Source organism: Suncus etruscus, chromosome 11 (assembly GCF_024139225.1).
Source record: "Suncus etruscus isolate mSunEtr1 chromosome 11, mSunEtr1.pri.cur, whole genome shotgun sequence".
NCBI classification, from domain to species: Eukaryota; Metazoa; Chordata; class Mammalia; order Eulipotyphla; family Soricidae; genus Suncus; species Suncus etruscus.
The window spans coordinates 92,967,026-92,987,225 of record NC_064858.1 but is presented as its reverse complement, the minus strand read 5'-3'; the positions used below and the strand labels follow the sequence as shown (position 1 = coordinate 92,987,225).

Here is a 20,200-nt window from a genome sequence, read left to right as displayed (position 1 = left end):
TTTCTATGTTCATAATAGTACTAAGTAAAGGAAAAACAAAACATAAAGGTATAGGAACAGCCCAAATAGATGAATAAATAAGTTGTGGTCTATATACACACTAGAATGCATCAAATTAAGCCAAGTAAATCAGGGAGGCAGAATATCAGATGATCTCCTTTCTCTGTGAGAAACAAGACAATGGAATGGAAGGTATCAACTGATGACAAAACTTGGCCCTGGATTGCAGAACTGGGAAGGCATCGTGAGGGAATCGGGGGTAGGGGGAGAACAATGAGGCAGGCTGGAGATGATTTAAGGACACTGGGGGGAGATGGGCACTCTAGTGATGGAAAGGTATGGAAAATGTTTATCAAAACCAAAACCATTAACACTATTAGAAACATGAGACACAAACTGCAAGATTGAAACACACAAATAAAAACAAAACTGCCTTTAAGGTGGGTAGAAAGAGGAGGTAGAAAGAGTAGGTATAACAGGAGAAAATCGGTGATAAGTGATAGGCGTGGAGTTCAAGCATCATGTACCTGAAATATTATTATTATTGTTACAAGTTTTTGTATCACTCCTGGCAGTGCTCAGGGTTTACTTCTGGCTCTGTGCTCAAGGATTGCTGCTAGTGGGCTCAGGTGCTGAGAGTACTGAGGATTGAACCTGGCTTAGCAGGGTACAGGTGCCCTCCCCCTGGACTGTCTCTCTCAACCACTGAAGCTCTGTTATTAATAACTTGTAAATCACAGCACCTATATTTAAAATAAACGATACTTTGGTTTTATGTATTAGGTGTTTCCAACAAATTATCAAATGATAAGTCAGAATTTAAAACATTCTAATAGCAGATTGGGAGGAAAAAAAGAAAGCATAAGCTATGAAACTATGAGGCCCGAGTATGGCTCAGGCATAAAGCTTCTGTTCTAAAAGCCCTATCCAGGGCCAGGAGAGATAGTACAGTGGGTAGAGTGCTTGCCTTGCATGCATGACTCAGGTCTGCAACCTGCCACCACATAAGGTCTTCTGAATCCTTCCAAAGAGTGATTTCCTGAGCACAGAGTAAGGAGCAAGCGCCGAGCGCTGCCAAGTGGCCCAAAGCAGAGGCCAGTGGGACAAAGTGTTTGATCCGTGGTATTGCCCTAGTGTGAGTGTTGTGAGTGTCACAACAATATATGGAATCTCTAGCACATCATAATAATGTGTTTGTGTGCACAGAAGCTTCCAGCAAACACACACAAACAACCAAGGGAAGTGGAGGCAGAGCAAGCACTAGACTGCCCGGTCCAAGACTGCCCACTATAAGATTATGGGGAGAAGTTTTTGTAATTCTAATTCTCTGCACTTCACTTACATAATTAGCTCTTCCAAAGGAAGTGAAAGAGCGAATTGTGTAAACCTGACTCAGGCTGGGTGGTGATGTTCCCTGGCTCCTCTATCTCTGCTAGAATGAAAGCCTCCTGCACTGGCGCTGCCTATCTGAAGCTCTCTGCCCTATTTGCTAATCTGAATTAAAATAAAACCTAGAATTCAGTTCTAATAGAAATTCTTTAGTTAATCAGTTAATCTGAGTCTCTCTGATACGTTTCTTAAATAATGAGGCTAACTTGAAAAACTATAAAAGCTCATTCAGGGCTAAAATTTGATCAGTCTATGACTGAACTAAATTCAGATAACCAAATCAGATATGTAGAAATGGATCGCCTGGTCTTGCCTTCACATGGCAAGATCTAGATCACGTGTATCAGGCGATCCATTTCTACATATATCACTTGATTTTCTGAATTTAGTTTCATTCCATCAGAGACTGATCAAATGTTATCCTTTCACATGAAAGGAATTTTTACATTTCAATGGGGCAACATTTCTGTCCATTGCAAGACAGTAAACCTAAGGTAAACTACCCATTATTTATTCCATAGATATGTATGGTATTCTCTATAATATTCATATTTGATATATACAGGTAGACAATGCTAAGTGCTATACTAGAATTACCCAGTATGTGACTCCACCCTGGATTTAGGTGTATCTACCTGAAACCCGCCCATTTCTGGGAGGGGTCTTGGGAAGCGGATATTACGTGTATCTTTACCTGCAAGACCCCGCCCATTCCTGGGAGTGGTCTTGGGAAGGTTAGATAAGGCCTTTGGCCCGAGGGAAAAGGCTTTTTTGATCTTTTGCCAGGATGGAGGTTGGAGGTAACATGGATGAAAGAAGTAAGATGCGGGCTAGCTAAGAATTGCATTCGTAAATGGTTACCAGCCACATCTGTTGGCCAGGGCAATAAAGGCTTCTCTGGAAGCCTGCCTGTGAGTGAGTTCAATACCAGTGGCTTTCCTGGACCCAGACCACCTGGTTAATGGGGGACAGAGCCACATGGCCGGGGGGCCTAAGAACAAAGGCCTCCATCCACCATCCAAGCCCATCTTAAGGGCTGTTTTTCTACACCAGTATAAGACATTCTGGTTAAGACTTGGTTAATAAAGTCTCATAATGATTGAAAAGTCATAAAATTGTATTGTATAAAGAAATCTTTTTGAGAAAATGCTCTTTGGAAAGGATTTTGTTTTTGGTTTTGGTTTTTGGGCCACACCCTATAACTCATAGGGGTTACTTCTGGCTATGCACTCAAAAATAGCCCTTGGCTTGGGGACCATATGGGACACCAGGGGATCGAACCGCGATCTGTCCTAGGTTAGCCTGTGCAAGGCAAATGCCCTGCTGCCTGTGCCACCCCTTCGGCCTCTGGGAAGGATTTTTGATATGAAACATTCTTTAATAAATTTTTGTTTTTACTGAACTATATTTTGCACTTAAAATTTCTAAGCCAAACCATTTGGGGGGGGGTTGGGTCACACCCAGCAGCACTCAGGGCTTAGAAGTAACTCAGAAGTCACTTAGAATGCACTCAGAAGTCACTCCTGGCAGGCTTGGGGGACCATATGGGATGCTGGGATTCAAGCATCATCCATCCTGGGTCAGCTGCATGCAAAGCAAATGCCCTACCACTGTGCTGTCTCTTTAGCCCCTAAGGTAAACAATTCTGAGGGGCTTCATTCTGCTCCTTTATGTTAAAAGACTGTCTAAATCTCATAAAAAAAAATGAAAACTCTGATGTGGAGTGAGGATCATGAGTAGGATATCCTAAAAGACATTGACATAGGAAGTTCTTATCTAGCAGCTGTCCTCAAGAATCCTTACAATGGAATTTTTTTATTAATCTCAATCATTTGGACCAGAACATGAAAAAGGTGAAATCAGTTAACCTCATCTGCATGTCAAAGCCCAAGCAAGATTTTAAATGTTGCCAGGCAGTTCACATGATCTCTAACCCCTCATTCTGTTTCCATCTAAGAAGCCATGAAGACCAGGGAAGGATATATGGAAATACTTAATCAGCACAAGTTCTCTACATAGACCACGTTTTGGAAAAAGTTTTCCAGGTGACATCATGAAGAATGTAGCATTTCATGGAGGTTTTCTATTTGGGAGCATTTTACATCTTCTTACACCTGATTTCTCTTTTGTTCGGAGACCCACCACTTTGAAGCGCATATCTCAAAGGAATGAATTTTCAGCTTCCTTAGAGAAATTTGTATTTCAAACTTAAAATGCCCCGAATGAAAAGAAATACTCTGTCCCATCCCCCCACTTTCCTCAAACATCAACACCTGCCAAACAAAATTCAAATCTCTTTGATGCTCAAAGAAACCTTACTGCATGAGGTGGAAAGGCTTAGGTTTGACTTTTCAACCTTGCCTTGAGCATGCTTCTTCCACAACAACAGAATGTCTGAGCTTGGGGCTTGGGGGAGGCTCACAGAGCCTGCTAAGAAAGCTTTCCTCAGCAGTCCTACGATAAGTTTGCAAGGAAGAGCTTGAAATAAAAAAGCATTTTCCCATCCATCGCTCTGAATAAAAAGTGAGCCTTTTATTTTCATAGTTACATGAGAGATAAGTGGTTCAAAGAAAATATAAAGTCCTGTATGCGTGCATTCAGCAATCATGTTTTCCAACTAACTCCTGTACCAGGTGTTCCCAGGGCCTCTAAGCTTGTACCCTAACAGCTTCCCTTCTCTATTTACATTTGTTAGGCAAATTAGAATTAGAGCTCTGAAGGAGGAAAACAAAGATGAATGGATGGAGTCAGGGGTACTTAGCAGTAATCACTGTGTGTGGACCTACAGCTAAGCAGCTGGTGTTGACACATAGAACACTAAATGAAAGGTTATGTTTTAAAGAGGCACTCCAAATAAACATGTCTTCATATTAAAGCTGAATGTGCAGAGCCTTCTGGGTTTGCCCTTTCATCTCCTGTGTCAACTGTATGAAAAGTTCAGTCAAGTTTTCACAAGTGTCAACTGGGCAGGCAGTGTTAAGTGTTTTTCCAAGGAGTTTCATCTGTTCTCCAAGTAACCTTCCCAAGGGCAGCTGTCCAGTGAGGAACTGGTGGTCTTCTCCAAGTAACCTTCCCAAGGGCAGCTGTCCAGTGAGGAACTGGTGGTTGTCCTTGAAGGACAGAACCAAGTTTAGATTTTTGGAGCACTAATTTAGTCTGTGTGTTGCTGAGCTAAGGACACTGTGCCTCAGCTCCCAATAATAAAATGCATTAAAGAATACTTGCAGAGGGGGCAGGAGCAGTAGCACAAGCGGTAGGGCAGTTGCCATGCACACACTAACCTAGGATGGACCACAGTTCCATCCCCTGGCATCCCAAATGGTCCCCCAAGCCAGGAATGATTTCTGAGCGCATAGCCAGGAGTAAACCCTGAGTGTCACTGGGTGTGGTCCCAAAACAAAAAACAAAAACAAACAGACAAACGAAAAAGAATACTTGCAGCCTATGATTGCTCCAAGAAAGGAAAGGACTAGGGTGTTTTGTTTCACAGGGAGGGAGGGATAAATCTTCATTTTCTCAGTTCTCACCTCTTGAATTAATGAAACTTGAGGATGGATTGCCTCTTAACTTTCACCAGCCATGTGTGTTATTGATGTACAGAGAGTGTGATAATCAATGATATATAATTAGCAATCAATTTCATGTGGTTTTATCATGACAGTTTGTGCTAATCTCTATTAGAATTTGCTTACTGAAGATGGTAAACCCCTTATTTCTTCAAATGCTGAATAGAGCCCTACACAGTACAAACAAAGTAATGTTAATAGAGGATACATGTTCTTCTACTACAACAGCATAATCTGTTAAGATTTCACTATTAGGGGGACAAGATTTTCACTTTCACCACTGCTTTATGATGGTCCTTTGTAAGGCTCCAGGAGCTGCTCTGGATGCTTTACCTGTACTAACTTGACATTTTTTCCCCAACTATTGGTGCTAACAGCTGACCAAGTAAATATTTATTTACTCTCTGTTTCTCCTAATAGAATGTGAATGCCTTGAGAGGGGGCAACTTGGTCTGTATTTATTTATCTATTTTGGTCTTGGAGAATCTGGAAGTACTCAGGGGCTGTTTCTGGCTCCATATTCAGGACAGATCACTGGCAGCACTTGGGGGAAACCTTTTGTTAGGCCCAGGATTTTAACCAGAGTCAGCCACATGCAAAGCAAGTAAATGCCTAATTTTCTGTAACCATCTCTGTAGACTTTTATTCTGGTTTTATTCACCGATAATCCCGAGCATATCTAACAGCACCTGGCACAGTAGATGCTTTGTATAAAAATGCTACCTAAATAATCTAGTCTTATAATATTTACTCTCTAAGAACTCTAAGAATCAGGCATTACTATATAACTTCATTTTCACAAATGAGACAACAGAAGCAGTGTCATCTATAGCCAGAAAATAGAGAGGTGGTATGTTGTGATATAATAAGTGGCCCTTTCCCACTATGCTCAAAGGCCTCATCAGATGCTGTGATGGTTAATTAATTTCATGTGTCAATCTGACAGGGCCAATGCCTGGAGAACTCATGAAACATTATTTTGGGCATGCCTGTAGGGGATTTCTGGATGCAAACAACATTTGAATCAGTGTCTGGAGTAAAACAGATTGTTCTCCTCAACCCAGTCTGTTGAAAGCTTGAACAGAGAGAGAAAGAGAGTAAGAGAGAAGTCAGACGCCATATTCATATGACTGGCTTTCAGACTTGGAACAGAACTAGGACCTACCTCCCCTGGCTCTCTAGTTATAGACAGAAGATCGTGGAAGTTCTCAGTTTCTAATATGTATGAGGCAACTGTTTATAACAAATCTATTTACCTATTTTTCCATTTATCTGGTTGACACTAAGTCACATGCTCAATTTATCAGATGTTTATGCAAAACAAAACATTAATGCCATTCATTTGTGTTTTGGGGGAGAAGGTGTTTGGGCCATGTCCAACTGTGCTTAGAGCTTACTCCTAGCCCTATTCTCAGGAATCACTCATATAGCATATTTGGGGGAGCCTATGTGGTAGAGAAGATGAAATAAGAGTTTATGTCATGCAAAAAAAGTGCATTGAACTTTGTTCTGTCTTTCTGACCCCAAAAGAAAATGTGTGTGTGTGTGTGTGTGTGTGTGTGTGTGTGTGTGTGTGTATGTAGGTGGGTAGTATTTGGGCCATACATGAAGTTGCTAACTGTACAGGGACTCTTGGTAGTACTTGGGATTCCAAACACTAATTCTTTAAAATAAGATAGCTTAGGTCCAAAGGTGTACCTTAGTGTAGAGTGTCCATCTAGATAGAATGTTCAATTACCTGGGTTTGATCTCTGGCATAGCCAAAACAAAGAAAAAACTCAAAGATATAAAATGTTAAAAAAACAAAATAAACCAAAAAGGAGGTAAACTGCTAAAATGCTCTACATGGTTCAGGAGGCATTAACAATTCAAGCTCTTTATCAAAAACTTTCCCTCAACTCAAGCAATAGTGAGAAAATGATAGTAAAGGACACAGGGTCTCTATACTAAGGTAAACTAAATGGGAGCCACAGAAAATTGAGCCAAGCTCTCATCTTAAAAAACAGTTCCATGGAAGATGACCTTGACTTGTTTGGAGGACTCGGAGCAGAGTTAATCTAACCCTAGGATTTCTAGAAATAGTTGACAGATTTGGCAAACAAATCACACAAACCACAGGCTAGTAAATTCTCTTTAGCGTCTAAAACTCATATTCATTAAATATTTGGTAATGTGGATATGATCTCTCAACGTGAGTTTTTTGCATATTGCATGTAAAGGGAAATGTTTCTAAGGGAGAAACAAAGACGTTCGGACTGCCAATTCAATTCATAAATATAGGTAAAGCAAACATGCTATGTAAAATACAAATTTGTACAAATACAACATTTGAAAGTTAATTTTAGGAAAATATCATTCTTCTATAGAGGTTTCACACAATAGATTCTTTGAACTAGTGGTGTCAGTGAACCATTAAAAACAATATAATTCACAAAGTTGTACTTAACATACAATTTCTTAAAAACTAACAGAAATAAGGAAACATTAAAATACTTTTGTACAATGAAAATACAAATATCCATAGTTTATTTGAAGACAGTTTTCTCCAGTTCAGGAATAGCAAAAAAAATAAATAAATAAATAAATAAAATTCATCCACTTCATCAGTTTTCATGTTTTTCAATTGTTTATCACTTTTCCATTGTTTACCACACAAGCAAACATCAACATTCCGCTTCAAAGGAGTTCTAATACAAGCAGTGTTTCTGCAAACCAGAACGCTGAACCAAAGATTCTTGTAAGAGAAGAAATTTCATGTACTTACTGTATAGAGCTCATTAAGAACCTTCATTAAATCCTCATGAAGTTGGAATGCGATCTCTTTGCTCTGCAATTAGGAAAAAATTACAAAAGAATGTTTTAAAATGTAACAAAAATTCATTCTTAATGACTTATGTCTAAAAATTCCATTGACAACAGAATATATAAAACACAATGGGAGGCCAGCCTAAGCCTCGGTCAAATGGCTTTTTCTAAGTTCTACATGTTTGCATCAATGGAAACTACAGGCTGAATCTGTGGCAAACAAATAGAGCACCTGCATCATTCTTGTACCATTGAAATCAGCTTTTTTCACAAAGAGAAATAATGTGGGGCGAAGCATTATGCTTGCTCAGAAATGAACTACAGTCATTACACGATGAATTCCAATATCCGGTCTTCCATTTTGGTAGCACCAGAAAGGCATTTTGCATTGTGATTCACAAATAGCTAAATAAGAAACCAAAATGATAATTTTGGGCTGGAGAGATAGTACAGGGGATAAGATTTTTGCCCTGCATGCAACCAATCCTGCTTCAATCTTGGCATCATATCTGGTCCCCTGAGTACTGCCAGAAGAGATCCCTGAAAAGAGAGTCAGGAGTAGTCCCTGAACACCCTCTGGCATGGCATGGCACTTCATAAATGAAGTACCAACAGTCCTTTCCAAATAAAACTTTTACTGCCTGTAGTTTTAAGAAAGTACTTACAAGCAGTGAGATGGAAAATCCATTTACAAGTCCATGTTTTTGCCTCTGAATTTATTATTTCATTGAGACAAAATAACAAGGTTTACAAATTGGTTTAAATGGCTCCCACTTGACTATCAGTCTTGGGTAATAGTGGTATTTTTCAACTCTGTCAACCCCAAATCCTGTATAGGAGTGATCCTTGGGCACAAGGCCACCAGAAGGGTGCACCTAGGACATGGAATGTGAGGTTGGGTCCACTTTTATCCAAGTTTAGTTCCTATCTGGCATATAAAAGCTTCTCATAAACACTTGCTAAATAAATTCATAAACAAGATAACAGAGGGTTTGAATCACTTCTAAAGTGGCAGCAAATTCTGTGGAAGGCTGATTACTAGTGAGTCAGGAAGGAAAGGTCCACAGCCCACTTTCAATTATGAACTTTATGAAGCACAGTTTATCCATAATCCAGTCAATGGATTAAGGATCAGTTGTGATGAAACAATGATTCATGGAAGATAACAAATGTAGGAAGATGACACAGAATAGAGTTGGGTGTTCTGGGTTTGGTTTGGTTTGGCTTTGGGGCCCATCCTTCAGTGCTCAGGGTCTACTTCTCATTTGTTGCTCATGTGCGGGCCATGTGGTACCAGGGATTGAATTTGAAGTTTTCATGTGCAAAGCATGCACTCAGTCAGTCCTTTGAGCCAACTCCCCTAGAGCAGTGTTTGAATTTAGAGAAGTTCAGATTTATCTGTAGCAAGGGTCACTGGCTTTTCTTGGAGTGCTAAAGAGTGAGTGCATAAAACTCTGAGTTTCTAAAATTTCTAAATTGAAAGTTAGAAATCGCCTGTTGTTCAGTACTTATAATGTGCGAAGATATGGGATAAGAATCAGGCAAGGAAACTGGGGGCCGGAGAGATAGCATGGAGGTAAGGCGTTTGCCTTTCATGCAGGAGGTCATCGGTTCGAATCCCGGCGCCCCATATGGTCCCCTGTGCCTGCCAGGAGCAATTTCTGAGCCTGGAGCCAGAAATAACCCCTGAGCACTGCCGGGTGTGACCCAAAAAACACAAAAAAAAAAAAAAAAAAAAAAAAAAAAGAATCGGGCAAGGAATAAAAAAAAGGAATATAGTAAATAAGCAGCTGAAGCCAACTGAATTCATTCTACATTGCCCAAGTCTCGGTTATTCTAAAGATATACATTACACTGAGCTCTCCTATGACTCGAGTGTGGTGTTATTTTAATATCAGATTTCATTCAAAGACTTGAGCCACCAATTCAGAACTCTAATGGGATCAAAGGCCACCACGGAGCTCTGCTTAGCTGCCTACATTTCTGGTAGCAAATCTAAAAGAAAATATTTCTTGAGTAAGATTTCAGAATCATAATACCACCACCCCAAATCCCTTAGGTTCAATTAGCCCCAATCCAAGAATATTTAGAATCAGATTAAATAGTTAGGTTTGAGGTGATATGGGTATTTCCAGCTACTCGAGGTCAAATATCTTGGAACATACAAAAAAAAGAATCTTTGTATATTTCATATTTCAAAGGACTTGAAGTAATAAAGTGGAAAAATTTGGCCACACAGACCAACTATGTTCTACCAAGCACTCTTAAGACTTTTCTTTCACCATTGGCCAGAAGTCCTGCAATGCAAAATTTGGTCTGTGAGGCAGTATATCTTTAAAGCGAGGACTCTGAGGTCTGAATATCAGGGCCTGAAGTTTTCAAACACTTCATAATTGTAGTGCTTCAGTTTCTAGATTTGTACAATGAATAGACTTGTTGGCCCTATTGCTAAGGCTGATGTAAGCATTAATCTGCTGGAACATGCCTAGTACTTAGAGCACACTGTAGACTTCCATATATTTGATAGTCCATTCTTTTGGCTACTACTGTAATGGAAACTCCCTTGCATGAGAAGACCATATTATATTATTTGTTCATTTTTAGTTTGAGGGCTACAACCAGAATTGCTAAGAGGCTTTTCCCAGCATGATGCTCAGAGGTCCATCTGGTGCTGTTGGGGAATGGTGTGTTGCTGCAGACCAAATATGGGGCTCTGGCATGCAAGTGGGTGATACAGCCCTTTGAGCTCTGTACTTAGTTCATATTTTCTTTTTTATTTTTTTAAGGCACTTACTCTACCGAGTCTCTCTTGAAGGAGATCCTTGGCAAATACGGTTGATTTAATTTCCCCACTGTCCAACATTTTTTTGGGGGATGGGGTTGAGCCATACCCAGTGATGCTCAGGGGTTACTCCTGGCTCTGCACTCATAAATTGCTCCAGGCTTGGGGGACTATATGAGATGCTGGGGGACCGAACTGCAGTCTGTCCTAGGTCAGCCACATGCAAAGCAAATGTGCCCTATCGCTGTGCCACCACTCTGGCCCTACAACTCTTTATTTTTATTACTTTTTTATTGTGATGTCCCAAGTGGACTGAGATAGGGGTTAAGAGGCCATTCCTGGAGACTTCCCACCAGTCAGGCTTGTAGCTCAGTGCTAGGCCCATGGATATGGTGCTGCATGGGCTGGCCTCAATGTTTGAGAGTCTCAGGGTCATGTCCAGTAGTGCTTGTCAGATTCTTCTGATTAATAAGGACTTTCAGGGCTGTACTTAGCTAAGTTTTAGGAACAATGTGGTGCTTGAACCATGGCTGAATGCATGTAAGGCTTGTGCTTTTATGTCTTTATCCAGCCTCTCCCATAGCCTGTAGATACCTCCATGGATCCCTGAACTTCAAGAGCACCCTGAATTGTGCTCTAACCCTGGTGCTAATCTCACCATTAAAGTGCCTTTCAGTCCCATTCTAATACTAATTGTCAGGGTCCAATATTCAGTGATACCAGATGAACCAATGAAACATCCACCAATCAATGGAAAATTAAAAAAACTATACAACTCATGTTATGTATCAAGTTAGAAGCACAACAGTGGACATCTCAGATTTTATGAAAAGGTACACTGTTGGTAGGTAAATCTTTGTCTATTATCCTGACTTAGTCATCAAAGTTCTGTATATTGGCTTACTTTGAAAAACAATCCAAACCTTCTATGGTCTGGTCAAGAAACTCCAATGCACTGCTTTGTGCTCCATCACTCATTTAGCTTGTAAAGTTGTCAAACAACTGGGTTGTGCTCTATCGCTCAATGGCATTAACATATGGAGCCTGAATGAGCATACTCCATATTCACAATGGTCCGGTGAGATACAATGCAAATCCGAGGAAACAATAACAGAATGGTTTCTCTGGCCAAAGGGATACATAACAGGTAGGGTGTTCACTTGCATGCAACTGATTGGGGTTCAATCCCCAGCATCCCATATTGTTCCCCAAGTACCGCCAGGAATGACCCCTAAGCACAAAGCCAGGAGTAACCCCTGAGCACTCTGGGTGTGGCCCAAAAACAAACAAACAAAAACTTCTCATTCACTACTCCTCCACCTCAATTCCAAATAGGTTTCCTCTTTATTACAGTAACAGCTGTAATAATGAATTTACTTCTACGGAGCACAAAAGAAGCGATATTAAACCAAAACATTCCTTCTCCAGGGCAGAGTAAAAATGAACAGAAACTTTCTAATTAGAAAGTATCTCAAAAATATCAAAAGTCCATCAAAATTCAAGTGGCTGATTTGCCTTGGGTTCAATTTCATGAAGAAATTGAAAACAGGTAAATTGAGAACAGGTGAAGTGGGCTGAACCCTGACCATGAACTGCTAAGAAACGTAGGGGGTATGTGTGTATACATACACACATGCACAGATGTATATGTTTAAAAGACCATATGGGGTGCTGGAAATAAAACTTGAGCTAGATATGTACAAAGCAAGTGCCCTCTCTGCTGTCCCATCATTGACATTAAATTTTATATCATATTTTTTCTGAAGATTGAACCCAGGGTCTCATACATGCTAAACAATGCATACCACCACCACATCATATTCATAGATTCCTAGAGTATTTTACTTTGCTTTTTAAATGTATTTATTGTTAGCTTGAGGGACACATATGGGACTCAGGGGATATTCCTATCTCTGTGCTCAGGGGTTACTCCAAGAAGGTCTATGTGGTGTGGGGGACTGAACCCAAAGCTTTTGCATGCAAAGCATAAGCTCTAACCTTTCATGCTAACCATCACGCCCTGATCACTAGTGTTAGAATAAATAAATAAGGGGCCAGAGAGATAGCATGGAGGTAAGGCATTTACCTCACATGCAGAAGGTCGGTGGTTTGAATCCTGGTGTCCCATATGGTCACCCTAGCCTGCCAGGAGTAATTTCTGAGTGTTGAACCAGGAGTAACTCCTGAGTGCTGCCGGGTTTGACCCAAAAACCAAAAAAAAAAAAAAAAAAAAAAAGAATAAATGAAGGAAAAGATCTAGTTCTCCCCAAGTTCCATCAAACATAAGCCAAATGTGTATTTTTTTTCCAGAGGGAAACTCAAAATTTCTTGAATCATTCCTATTTCTACTGTTTAACTAGTCTACAAATCTCAAACCATATCCTTCGACCTGGTCATAAACTGCTCACCCATTCATACTACCCTGTCTACCCTGCATTGCCTTCCTTTTCTTGATTCGCACCTCCATAGTATCCTTTGACTTCACTTTAGCCTCCAAAGTAGGAAAAGAAATCTTCCCTTTTCTGTGATTGTATAATACTTTCATTAATTCATTCATTTATTCGTCATTCATTCATCCCTAGACTGCATAATTTAGTGCTCAGAAATTCAAAATTTAGGAGCCGAGAGATAGCATGAAGGTAGGGCATTTGCCTTGCATGTAGAAAGATGGTGGTTCAAATCCAGGCACCCTATATGGTCCCCCAAGCCTGCCAGGAACGATTTCTGAGTGTAGAGCCAGGAGTAATCCCTGAGCGCAGCCGGGAGTGACTCACCCTCCCACACACAAAGAAAGAAATTCAAAATTTAATCTGAATTGGATATATAGAGATTATAGTGTTTGCCTTGCATGTGGCAAATTGCAGTTCCATCCTCAGCATCAAATACAGTCCTACAACAATGGCAGGAGTGACCCCTAAATAAAGGACCAGGATAGCTCCTGAGCATTGCCAGGTATAGCCCCAAACTTTCTGTTTTCCAAAACAAAAGACTGCATTGTCTGTTTCAAAGTATCTTATTACAGTTCCTTAAATCACTTTTTAATGAACTTATTTTAAGGGATTAGAATGACAGTACAGAAAGTCAGGTGCTTTCCTTGCATATGGACACCCCAGGTTTGATCCCTCAACTCTAAATATGGTCCCTTCAGTACTACCAGGAATGATCCTGGAACACAGAGCCAGGGGTAGGCCCAGAGCACCACTGGATGTAACCAAAAAGAAAAAAAAAGTTAAATTATTTTGTACAATTTTGTGAGACCTTAGTTTTCTCAGGGGCAAGCCATAATCTCTATATAACAGAGTTTTTTGGGCATGATTATTACTAAAAACTGAACACAAAAGCTGGTCCACAGTGCTTAGAAAGCTGATGCACACAATAATATTATTAATATCCATTGTGTCTCTCTTGTTCTCATAAACAGAGTTTCTGTGAGAACTGAGACTGTCTCATCATCTTTACATTCCTAGAACCTGCTTTGCTGTGGAAGGCAGCAAGTGTTTGAGACCCTCTCTCCAGAAAACATGGTGCTCAAGTTGAGGAAGTGACATATTTGCCCTCCAGAATTTATGGTCTTGTAAATATAGTCTGCAGAGTGTAAACAGCAGGATATAGGAGCACTAAGAAAGGGCCACTCTGGATGGGCCCCAGCTAAGATTCTCTGTTCTTGGAGTTTTGCAAGCTTGTTCCCTCTCTCCCAAATGGAGAGAAAGAAAGGCAGAACCAAGAATTCAATGAATAAAGCCACATGTGAGTTCTCTGGACAATTAATCCAGTGATCTATGTGGTGAGATTAAATGACCAATTTCAAGGACCGATGGCCTTTCACAGAGGTATTTTTTTTTTTTTTTTGTGGTTTTTGGGTCGCACCCGGCAGTGCTCAGGGTTTTTCCTGGCTCTGTGCTCAGAAATTGCTCCTGGCAGGCACGGGGGACCATATGGGACGCCGGGATTAAAACCGATGACCTTCTGCATGAAAGGTAAACGCCTTACCTCCATGCTATCTCTCCGGCACCTCACAGAGGTATTTTTAAAGTAAATCTATGATGATGACCAGCTGACAAGTCCTGCTCTTAAGCCGAGTCAGTGGGCGTAGGAGAGACAGAAACAGCCCCGATTAAATATTTAATGAGGAGGTTTCGAATGATTTTAATGTTCTACGCTCAGTGAGTTTGGGATGTAAATTCTGGTTAAAAGGGTCAGGCCATACTTTCCCAATGTGTGGGCTTTTAAGTTTCCAAGCTCAAGTTTGTGTGTCTTTATCCTAATAGATTTTCTTAACTCCCATAAACTCTTCCGATAGAGGTACCAAAATCCTCTAAAACGCCTAATGAAGAAAGCAGGGTTGAGCTTAATGGCTTGAACTAAGCTTCTGGATAATATTTAGAGTGTTTCTCCACATTTCCCCACTCTCTGTCAGGGGAGAAGGTTTTGCACTTATTAAAACCACGATTAAGTACTAGGGGAGAGAATTAGCCTTATGATCTACTTCAAATCAATTCTTAGGTTTAGGGGGGATGGGGCCATATCCCATGGTACTTAGGGGATTAGTTCCAGCTTGGTGCTCAGGGATCATTCTTGGTGGTGCTCTAGAGACCATGCCAGGCTCTAGAACTCAGGACTTGCACAGCAAAACATGTGCTTCAGAGCTATCTCCCCAGTTCATAATTAATATTCATTTAGAGAACATGCATGTCCCTAAAAGCCATAGAAAATTAGAAACACAGACTGAGAAATGAGGACTTACTTTTGAAACAATACAGAACTCAATCTAAAGAAGAGATAAGTACAAAGGGTACAAGGGATAAGGTGTTATGTAGTTGACCTAGGTCCAATCTCCAGCACCACATATAGTTCTATGAGCACTACCAGGAGTGATCCTGAATTCAGAACCAGGAATAGTATCTCCCTTCTCTACACTCCTCCCACAAAATCAAAATACATAAATAAGGAGTGTATTTCTTAAAATATGACTAATGTAACGGTTGGGCAAATGTGTTATTTGGTACATTCTTTGAGCAGATAACTTGAAAGGGTTAAAGTCACACACACCAAAGGCTCTAACACTCTCCCAGGCACAAATAGAACATGCAGACTGGAAAATTCACTCAAGATTAAAATTTAAAGGCAGCTAAAACTACTCTTTTCAATTTCAGCTTGTACTTCTCTAACTCTTCGTGAAACCATATTTTCATGTTAGGGTATTTTTCTCTACTCAAAATGGTAGCATATTTCTCTAGTAGCACTAAATATTTGTTTAGCATAATAACTGACAAAAACTCTTGGTGGGGATGTAAACAAAAGTACTTAAGTAGATTAACAATATTTTATGATTCTGGTTAAAAGATAATATAATTGAAATATTAGGAATACGTTTACAGATCATTATTTATTTATTTAGTTATATTTTTGGTTTTGGGGGGATCACACCGTATGGTCCTCAGGGGTTACTCATGGCTCTACACTCAAAAATCGCTCCTGACAGGATCGGGTTGGAGATCAAACCCAGGTCAGCCATGTGTAAGGCAAACACCTTACTGGCTGTATTATCGCTTTGGCCCTATAGACTTTTTTTTTTTTTTTTTTGAGTCACACCTGGCGGTGCTCAGGGGTAACTCCTGACTGTCTGCTCAGAAATAGCTCCTGGCAGGCACGGGGGACCATATGGGACACCGGGATTCGAACCAACCACCTTAGGTCCTGGATCGGGTGCTTGCAAGGCAAATGCCGCTGTGCTATTTCTCCGGGCCCTATAGACCATTAACTTGCCGAACTTTACAAACATTTCATAGCTCGGCTTTATTAGTAATTTACTAATATTACCATTAATAAAATGTTTCCTTTCATTCATGGACCTATGTCTATGAATCTGTCACTAAAGTGAACTGTTTTTCTCTTCTAAGGGAGGTGTGAATGTGAAGGTCTTAAACAACAAAGCTTTTCAGTGTTTACTTTTCAGAAGTTTACACCTATGGCATAGCTGAGACCATTTATATAAACTTTGGTGAAGCAAACTAGATCACACTGTAGAGGAAACCTATGGCCTTAGTCTAAATCAGGGGTCTCAAACTCAATTTACCTGGGGGCCGCAGGAGGCAAAGTCGGGGTGAGGCAGGGCCGCATAAGGGATTTCACAAAAAAAAAAGTCCTCAAACTTCATTATTAACAGTTTTAATTATTTCTTCTGAACATGAATAGAACATTGAAGATAATGAAAAGTTCTTCTGAGCATGACATCTTTTGCCTATTCCTTGCTGCCAGAGACTTGACAGCGCTTCTTCTCACAAATCTGAACCACATTTGGCTTTAGAGAGGAAGCAGTTGAGACCCTCAGTATGGCTTGAAGATGATCATCATCATTAAGTCTAGACCTGTACTTTGACTTACTGAAATTCAATGTAGAGAATAACTTTTCACACAAATATGTGCTCCCCAAAAGGCACATGGTGTGCTTGAACATTTGGGAAAGCTCAGGGAAGCTGGGGAGCAATTCTCTCAAAAATTGCCCATGCATGTTTGTTTTTCCACTAATCTCCCTGAACTTAGCTTTGAGATCAGAGTTGCATTGCAGGTCAATGGGCTCCATTTGAAGCACAGGAGGGGCATCTTGCACATCAAAGGAAAAGGGGTCCACAAAACTTTGGAAAGTGGCTCTGTGCTTTTTGAAGTCTGCAAATCTGTGATCAAATTCCTTCTCTAGCTTAAAAATAGCATCAACATATTTCTCATCACTGAATGGTATGCCTGCATCCACAAGTTCTTGCATGCTGGGAAATGGCAAAGGTGTGTCTGAGAGAGCTGGGATTTCCATAACACAAGTTTTGTGGAGAATGCTCTCACGTTGTCATAGGCAGCACTGATAAGCTGCCCCGGGCCTTGTAACATCTTGTTTAGTACATTCAGCTTATGTGTGATGTCAACAAGAAAAGCTAAGTCCATGAGCCATTTGTGATCACTCAACTCAGAAACAGCATTCCCATCCTTTTCCATGAAGGCTTTCACTTCTCTCAACTCAAAAAATCTTTTCAGGACATTTCCCCTACTGAGCCAATGTACCTTGATGAAATAGAGCACATATCTGACTCCATTTCCTCTAAAAAAGCATGGAACCTCCTGTGCTTTAAGCCCCTGGATCTGATTTGGTTGATGCATTTCACAACAACAGACATCTCATTGTCACTTGGCAGGCATTTACTGCAAAGGGCCTGCTGATGGATAATGCAGTGAAGAGCAATGGCCTTCTCTACACCCTCCTCTTCAAGTTTTTTTGAACAAGTGCCACCAGTCCATTTTTTCTCCCTGTCATTGATGGCGCTCCATCGGTTATTATTCCAACAAACCTCTTCCATGGCAAACCTGCATTCTCTTTTAGATTATTTTAGTTTTTATATTTCATTTTTTTTAATTAAAAAAATTTTTTTGGTTTTTCGGGCCATACCCTTTTGATGCTCAGGGATTACTCCTGGCTAAGTGTTCAGAAATTGTCCCTGGCTTGGGGGGACCATATGGGATGCTGGGGGATTGAACCGCGGTCCTTCCTTGCTAGCGCTTGCAAGGCAGACATCTTACCTCTAGCGCCACCTCGCTGGCCCCAAACCTGCATTCTCAATGTCATCACACAGATGCCGAAATATCTCATTAGCAGTGGTCTGGCCATGCATTGGATTTATTGTGAGCAGCTCCTCTGCAATCAACACCACGGACATAAATTGTGAGCTGCACAGTGTCTGTTATATCTGTGCCCTCTTCAAGAGCAAGCATTTGGCTTTCTCACACAGTTGATGATAAATGTCACTTGATATGTCAGAAATGTGCTCTGCCACAGTGTTGGCAGAAAGGCTGATTTTGCTAAGCTGACCTTTCTTTTCTGTACAGATAATACTTGCAGCCTGTAACATGCATTTTTTAACAAACTCTCCTTCTGTGAATGGTTTCCCTGCCTTAGCAATCATCTCACTAACCATGTAATTAGCTTCAACTGATGCAATTCTCTTTGGTTGCTTTTTTGAAGAAATCTTGTTGCCTCATTAGACATGCTTTAAGACTGGCAACCTTGCTTGGCTCTGTCATTTCCTTGATATTTTTCACATTCCTCGGCATGTTTAGTTGAATAATGGTGTTTCAAGTTGTATTCCTTGTGCACTGCAGCTTTCTCTGAGCAAATAAGACATGTGGGGATGCCCCTGTGCTCAATAAAGAAATACTGTGTCTCCCACTTTTCCTAAAATTGTCTGTGCTCGTCATAAATCTTTCTCTTCACTGGAGGCTTTATGAAGTCATAATGAAGGTATGACAAAATCTAATTCTGTAATAAACTTCTCTCCCTTTGGCCTCCGATAATGCAAGGGACAGCAGGCAGGAGCAATGGAAATGACGTCTGCACTAGTCGCAAAGTATTCACGATTATTCGCTTACCGAATATTCACAATAAAAAAATCGCATTAGTAAGAAAAAAATAGCAAAAAATAGCATTAAACGTTTGCATTCCCCGAACAGAACTGCTCGGGGTATACGAATGTTTAATGTGATTTTTTTCTTACTAATGCTATTTCTATTGTGATTATTCGGTAAGCGAATAATTGAGAATACTGCGATATTTGAAGGCTGGCCGCGGGCCGCAAAAGGCCCACAGGCCACGAGTTTGAGACCCCTGGTCTAAATAGCACTATGGGGGTAGGGAAATTTGAGGACCACTTATAAAAATAAACCAAAACATAGGAAATTTGCTTATTTATATGTCATCCATTGAAAGATTCGTTAAAATGCAGAGATTTTTGAGAGATTCCTGAAAGTTCATTTATTTATATACTAATTCACTTCTCATTCATTCATGTACTCAGACATTCATCCTTCCAGGTTTTTTACTGGTTTATGTCTGGAATATCTAGTAGTGCTCAGGGTTTAGTACTATCTGTTGGCCTCATTCTACTGGTTTCATGAACACTCTATGCTTAAGGTAGAAACACAGCCTTAAATTCTAGTAAGTAGGTCATATGCCTGCCTGACTTACGCTCATTCATATGTTCTTATGCCAAACCTTAAAATGTAGGAAATGAATCTACCTTCAAGAATTTAAGCAAATATGAAACTTCCTTTATAATCACCTTTAGGCTAATGCCAACAGCACATCCCAGAACTAAAACTGGTTAATTAGTTTCTAGATGAAGATTGGATTTCAGTAAAGGTAGCCTAAGGAATAGAGAGAGAGAAAAGAAAACTCTTTTAGGTAAGTAGAGTCCTTTTCACAAAAGTCTTGGTTCATTTTTGTTGTTTTTGTTTGGAGGCCACACCTAGTAGTGCTCAGTGATGCTTATTCTTGACTTGGCATGCAGAGTGGAGAGATCATATGTAGTGCCAGAGATCAAACTCGGGCTGGCTACATGAAGACAAGCACCTTATCCCCAAATCCTGGTTCTTTGAATGCAGCCAGAAAAAATGTAAACATATGGCAGCTAGATGACTAAGGCACATGGCTAACAATATATGAATGGGAGAAACCCCAAAAACCTTCAAGTTGGGTCTAGGATCTGGTTCTTACATGTTTTTTCTGAGCTGTTTGCTCACTTGTAAAATGGAGATTAAAACACCTCAAGATTATACTACTTTGGAGTTTTATGAGGATTAAATGAGGTATCTGCTACTAGAATGCTTGTACATAGTA

The 20,200-nt window shown here is 40.3% G+C and overlaps 1 protein-coding gene across 2 annotated transcripts in view; it reads right to left on the bottom strand.

Moving 5' to 3' along the window:
• The window catches only part of SRGAP1 (SLIT-ROBO Rho GTPase activating protein 1), a 340,351-nt gene that overhangs the window by 129,675 nt on the left and 190,476 nt on the right, over nt 1-20,200 (bottom strand). For both annotated transcript variants that reach the window (XM_049782733.1, XM_049782732.1), the window contains exon 4: nt 7,720-7,782. In XM_049782733.1, coding sequence (XP_049638690.1) covers nt 7,720-7,782 — 63 coding nt within the window. The remainder of the gene's footprint in view (nt 1-7,719; nt 7,783-20,200) is intronic.